The sequence below is a fragment of the Molossus molossus genome, unplaced genomic scaffold (genome assembly GCF_014108415.1).
Source record: "Molossus molossus isolate mMolMol1 unplaced genomic scaffold, mMolMol1.p scaffold_m16_p_13, whole genome shotgun sequence".
Classification (NCBI taxonomy): Eukaryota; Metazoa; Chordata; class Mammalia; order Chiroptera; family Molossidae; genus Molossus; species Molossus molossus.
This window is the reverse complement of record NW_023425348.1, coordinates 58116193-58122925: the sequence shown is the minus strand read 5'-3', so window position 1 is coordinate 58122925 and position 6733 is coordinate 58116193. Positions and strand designations below refer to the sequence as shown.

Sequence of the window (6733 nt, the reverse complement as noted above, 5' to 3'; positions counted from 1 at the left end):
TTCCTGATCTGTATACCTTTTATTTCCTTTCTTCGTTGTATTGCATTCGCTAGAATCTCCACTATGATATTGAAAAGGAGTAATGAAAAGAGACACCCTTGCTTTGTACCTGATCTTTTAGAAAAAATTCTAGTTTCTTAGTGGGAAAGCTTCGAGTATAATGTTAGCTGTAGGTATTTTATAGCCATTCCTATCAAATTGAGGAAATTTGCTGGGAATTGTTTATCAGAAATGGGTGTTATATTTTGTCAAGTATTTTTGATGCATCAATTGATATGATTGTGTGATTTTCTTTTCTAGCCTCTTGATGTAATAGAATTCAAGAAAGATTTCTTGAATTGAATAAAATCATATCACAATATGATAATATCAGATCTTTCAGGATTCACAGATTGTTTTGTTTTGTTTTGTTTTAACTTTCAAGCAATGGAATTGGTAAACAAGCTGTCTGGGGAAAAAATATGGCTTGCCTGGCCCAAAAGTCTCAGTTGGTTGAGTGTCATCCTATGAACCAAAAGGCCGCTGGTTTGATTCCTGGTCAGAGCATACACCTGTGTTGTGGGTTTGATCCCAAGTTGGGGAACTTATGGAAAGCAACCAACTGATGTTCCTCTCTCACATCAATGTGTTTTGTTTCTCTCTCTCTCTCTCACTCTCCTCCCCTTTCCTCTCTCTAAGCATGTCCTTGGGTCAGAATATTTTTTTAAAAAATAGCTCTGTTTTGTAGCATCTGTCCATTTCTATGATGTAAATATTCTCACTGCCAATTTCAAGTTACCAACATGAGGTCACTGAGTGTGGAATTAAGAAGAAATCCTCACACCACAACTTTCAAGTATACTTTTGAAGAGGTATTATTCACTAAAATCTAATCTGATGAAGCTATTCTCCATGAGGTTACACAAAAGTGGAGAAGCCAAGGGTAACTGACTTTCTGGAGACTTTGTAAACATTTTTTATTTATCACTAAATTACTCATAACTTGACTCATTTGTGTACCTATGAAAACAATACAACTCTCTAACCAGTTTTAACAGTTGAAAATTTTTGTGACATAAAACCTTGGGAAGCAAGAAATTAGTCTAAATCATAATTTAATCAGAAAAATCCAAGATAAATTTAGTATAATTTCATTTATTAAAGAATAAAAGTTTCTTTCTAGTATATTCTGTCCAACTAGGAATTTCATTTATATCTTTTAGAAAGAGCAGATCCACTTAAAAAAAAAAAAACTTCTGGGTAGTTATAATACTTTGGTTCACAAGTATGTTTTAAAATGAGGCAAGATTATATAGTGAGAGTAGAGAAAGCAAGATGAAGTGAAATCACACATGACAATCTGTCATATTAGACATTGTGCATTTCAACATCTGCAACTGAAAAGTCACAGAAGTCAAAAAATAAGAACAAAAAGACTTCCAAGGAACATAGACTGCCTGATGATGTTGCTAGAATATTTAGCCCTATGTCCATTTCATGTAAAAAATAAATTAAGTATAAATAAGGAGGTGAGGAAGCTGGTGAGCCCTCAGGTACGTTCACAGGTGTGCACTCAGAGGGGCATGAGAATGGGCCCAAATGCCTTTCCTCTCCCACACTTGCTACACAAAACTCTCCTCCATGTTGCTACAGAGTAAGAAAGAGTCCACAAGGCGGGGCTGGACCAGTTGCTGGAAGTCGGAGTCCTGGAGGCCTTCAGGGCAGACCCCGGCCAATCTACGCAGAGCAGCCTGGGAAGAAAACAGAAGAGATGACACAGGTCAGACTGGGCTCTGCTCAGGTGCATGTATTTCTTTCAACTGCTGGAGAGACGCATTTCAGGAAGTGGCTTGTTTACCAGATAATTTGAGCTGATTCTCATCTTGATACCTTCGTCATTTGGTCCTTTTGGTCACCTGATTATCATAGCAATTTTATCATTTGGTCACCAGGTTTCATTTGTACATTGGTCACTGGGTGGATATTATCTGAAAATCTTCATGATCTTAATAACGGTCTTGCCATCTTGGCTTTTCAGTCAGCCTAGGAACCTGGTTGTTTCAACACCTGCCATTTTAAGGATCTGATCAAATTAATGAGATATAGGACCATCCTGGAGACTAGAACTGCCAGAAGTATCAGTAGAATTATACTCCTGCTTCCAGGTCCTTAAAGGAAGCTTAGAATGGCAAGGACTATTTATTTATCCATAAATTCAGCTATGTTCTGAACAAAGAATTATGAGATAGGAAGGAGAGGAGAGAGAGAGGAAGGAAGGTCATGAAGTTTAAGTAAGTGGAGATTCTGCCTGCAAGATGGGGATGAACAGGGAAGAGAGGTGCATGCAGAATGAAACCACTGCCCAGATCGTCAGGCACTGAGCGGTTCACTCTCTCTTGAGGATGCTATCCTGTTTCGTGAACATGTGCCCTTGCTCAGCTCTTCTCCGTAACATGAAGCACCTCTCCACTCCTTTCCAGCCAGCAGTTGCATTCATCCTTCAAGGCCTGTCCCACTGTCGCCTCCTCTAAGAAGCCTTCCCTGATTCCTTGAAGCAGAGACTGTTTCTCCCTTCCCTCTGCACCCACAGTTCCTGTGCTGACCTTAACCTTCTCATACTTGACTGCAATTGTCTTTTAGGTGTTTGTCTCCCACCCTACACTCTGAGCTCCTCAAGCATAGAGACTCTGCTTTATATTTTTTTCTTTTTCTACAGCAGGTAGAACAGGGGTTGGCACAGGACTCAATAAATGTTTTCTGGGGGGAAAATTGATCAAATAAAGTGCTTTAAAATTGAATCTACTGCTACAGCTACCTGAAGCTGCAAATGCGAGCTGTGCATCCATATAGACCTCTTTACCAGTGAGCTGAAGCAATGCATACTAAATGCTCAATAAATATTAATTCCTTCCCTCTTCTAGAACCTGTACATCAGGAAACAAGGTGGGAGCTTAGGATGCCCTTCCCCTAAGAAACAAAGACAGGGGGCAATATCTGGAATAGCAGAAGAAGCAAAGAAGGAGGGATGCCAACATAGTGTTTCATGTAATCCTTACAGGATGCGGCAAGGTAAGTATCGTGATCCCCAGAATGGAAATAAGGACACTAAGGCTCAGAGAGAGAAAGTGGACTTCTTGAGATCACACACCAGTTCAACTCCAGGGCCCTCAGACCTATGCACACAGCAGGATGCTGCAAACCCAGGACACTCATTTATATTGGGTATAAGGCACGTATAGAACTCATTACCTACACATAAGAAGTAACCTACTGCTGAGAAATTTTCAAGTCAGTGAAAAGAGAGGATGGCTTTAGTTGGTTGTTGGATTAAAAGGCTCTGCCATGTCCAATGGATCAAGAAGGGAAATGTGTCTCTGTGCACATGGGGCAGAATCTGAGACACTCGTGGCAAGAAATAGACACCAGGAGACTCTTATTAGTGTGTCCTATTTCCCCTGAGGTATGATTTCCCCAAGGGCCAACGAGGCTGACTCCATAGCACCTTCCTAATGCTCTTGATCCAGCTGGGAAAAATACCCCCATTACCCTTGAGTCGTCGCAGTGAAAACAAGCCAGGATCTTCAGCAGAGGGGGATATTAGGTCATCAGTGTATTTTACATCAACAGGGATAAAAGTAAAGCAAGAGGGAGGGAAGAAGACAGACAAAGAAAGAGAGATAATATAGACCTATAAAGAGAGAAAATAAGATAGAAGAAAGTAGCAGAGACAGAGAAAAGAAAACAGCAGAAAAACAAAACACAAAGGAAATATCAAAACAGAGAGACTGAGATGAACTGGTGAAAAAATGAGACCAAGCATGAAAGGGAGATGGAAAGAGGAAGAGATGACAACAGAGAAAAAGCGAGCACACCCCGGGGCAGGAGAAGCATGGGAGAGAGGTCAGAGGAGATGAGGAGTCAGGAAGAGAGGAGACAAAGGGCTGGGGGGGATACAAAGAAGTGCAAAGAAGGAGAGAGAGGAATCCCTAAGAAAGAATGCAACCTCTAAAAGGAGAGAAAAGCTAAAACAAAAGACAAGAGGGAGAACTAGAAACAGACCTGAAAAAACACAAAGGCAAATAGACACCCAGGGTCTTCGGAAAGTCTGCAGGGTATAAACTCTGACCATGGTGGAGCACCCTCTCCTCAGGGTCCAGGGGCTCAGAGGAGCCTCCACCCTCCTGAAGCCCTTCCCTCGGCCTCCGCTCTCTTCGGGGAGTTAACAGCCATGCCAGGATCTCATTCCCAGATAGTCTGAAAACACCGAAGTATTTAACAAGCCCAGCCGCCCACTGACAGCGCTTCGTTAAGGAAAAATCAATCCTGTTTGCAGGAGGCAATCTGTGCTGCCACTTTCCCAGAGCAGGGATGATGATTGAAATGTCTTCCATCCACCTGAAAGAGCCTTTGAAACTGGAAAGAACGCCTTGAGGGCGGGCAGGAGAAGTTGCCTCCAACTCCATCCACCAGACCAGGCTCCTAGTGGCCCCCCTCTCCCCAGCCAGAGGGCTGCACTCAATCAAACACAGAGGCCCTCTGGCAGCCAAACCACAAACCCACAGGGGAGCTGAGGGTAGGAGACAAGTCTGTCAGTCCCTCATCCAGGCCAGAATCGGTTGCCAAACCCAAGGTTCTATGGGGAAACAAAGAGCTGGAAAAGGATCCCAACCATAGGAAGGTGCCAGACTAGAGGGGGAGAAATTCAATTACCCCCATGAGCCAAGGTAACCAGAACAGGGCAATGAGACTTGGGGGAGACAGCCTGGCTAGAAACAAGACAGTCTGGTCAAAATTCAAGCATCAGGCAGGCCTGTGTTTGAATTCCAAGAGCTTCCCTTTATATCATCTAGAACACTGGGTAACACAACCTGCCTCCTACTGGGGAAAACAACAGCTGAGCAGGCAGGCCCCGGTGCATGCTGGGTGCTCCATCTCTGAGCGTGTGATCTAAGCGTTGAAGGAGGTGCGGGCAGAGCTGTAGAAAGGGCATGTGCTTGGGACAGAGGCCAAGGGCAGTGTTGGAGTGGCTCACAGCACACTGGCCTGGCTGGAAGGACGGGGCCTGGAGGCAGAGGGAGGCCTGCAGACCCTAAGGGTGGGTCAGAGTCCAGCTGTGAAGGGCTGGACCACATGGACAGTAGGCTGTAGATAATGGGGACCATGGAAGTGCCGGTCATGGAAGTGCCACGGTTGTAAACTGTTGAGGAAAATTAGCCCAGTAGCCAGACAGAGGGTGAATTAGGGATCCAGCAACTCATCCACCAGGAGAAAGTTAATCCCCTTTTCCACTAGGAAGTACTCTAGATTGAAAATAGTGGCCAAGCCTTTTTGTGTGCCCTTCTTCAAACGAATGATACAAATGAAAAAGGAATCACAACAAACCCACATATCTGAGGGGAAGATTATAGTTTCCCAACATTTCCTCGGGGCCTGGTTAGTGTCAAACAGTTGCTAGCTGCCCAGGGTGTGAAGATAATGGTAGTTGGGGCCAAGTGTTATGTGTTTGCCAGGTATTAACCTTCTCCATTTGACTCACTAGACCAGACAGAATTAAGAAGCTCTGTGAACTTGAATAAAGACATTATATCTTTACATGCACTAAACTCTAACTGACACTTAGCCTTTCCTTCAGTTGTGAATATAGCAGCAAACCATGAAGCCCCAGCAATCCCTGACACTTGTTCACCAGAAGAAATTCAGATACTTTCATATCTCATGACCATGGTAGGTAGCTTCAGATATCATCGACTCTCAACGCCAGTCAGGTTACAATGCTTGTTAGACTTGCTGCTCAATCTTATTTAATTTATTCATTAAAAAGTACACATTCTGCTCTGGCCGGTTCGGCCCACGGACCAAAGAGTCTCGGGTTCAATTCTGGTCAAGAGCATGTACCTTGGTTGTGGTTCAGTCCCTGGCCCTGGTCAGGGTCATGCAGGAGACAACTGGTTGATGTGTCTCTCTCACATGGATGTTTTTCTCTCCCTCTCTCTCACCCTCCCACTCTATCTGAAGATATCTGGAAAAATATCCTCAGATGAGGATTTTTAAAAAATAAAATAAAGTACATATTCTAACATACCACATGTTTAAATACTCTATACTTATTTTAATATAATGGTTTCCTTTTTAATCTATATATTTTATTGTATACATTTAAAACATTAGTCTGAGAGGAGTCCATAAACTTCACCCCATCACCAAAGGCACAAGAAAGGTTAAGGTTATTCTGCATGTACCAGAATAAAAGCCGCATGAAAGCGGAGACTTGTCTTTGTTTCTTTTGTTCCACAGCTATATCCCCCTAGCTTAGATGAGTACATTATAGATATAATTACTCAGTAAATATTTATTGAATAAAATTTGTAGCATTCAGTGACCTACCCAGCTCATTAATGGCAAAACCAAGTCAGATGTCTGACAGTAACGCCCTGCTTCTACCACAGTGCCCACAGGTGCTTCCAGAAATGAGGTGAACTCAACTACAACAAGATGGGCGAGAAGGGGGCTTTACTGTGAAACAGCCTGAAGGATCTCTGAACCCATCACTTTTCCCATGTGTTCTTTGAGGACCCATCAAGGACCTGGAAGTTAAACAGCCTATTTATCCAATGGCTTCCCTGCTCCTCCATGCTTCCTACTGGAAGCTGCTCTCCTTTGGGATCTGCCCCAGCCCCGCAGGGAGAAGTACAGAGACAAAGCATGCAGTCCCCATCTGGTGCTACTGGATGAATTAACGAGCAACCCAAGCAGT

General features: G+C 43.4%; 1 protein-coding gene across 2 annotated transcripts in view; it reads right to left on the bottom strand.

Moving 5' to 3' along the window:
• Positions 1 to 1541: 1541 nt before the first annotated feature.
• The window catches only part of INSC (INSC spindle orientation adaptor protein), a 119014-nt gene continuing 113822 nt past the window's right edge, over positions 1542 to 6733 (bottom strand). Inside the window, exon 11 of one of the 2 annotated variants that reach the window (XM_036259183.1) lies at positions 1542 to 1730. In XM_036259183.1, coding sequence (XP_036115076.1) covers positions 1602 to 1730 — 129 coding nt within the window. In that variant the 3' untranslated portion in view covers positions 1542 to 1601. The remainder of the gene's footprint in view (positions 1731 to 6733) is intronic. The other variant, XM_036259182.1, reaches the window with a different exon arrangement.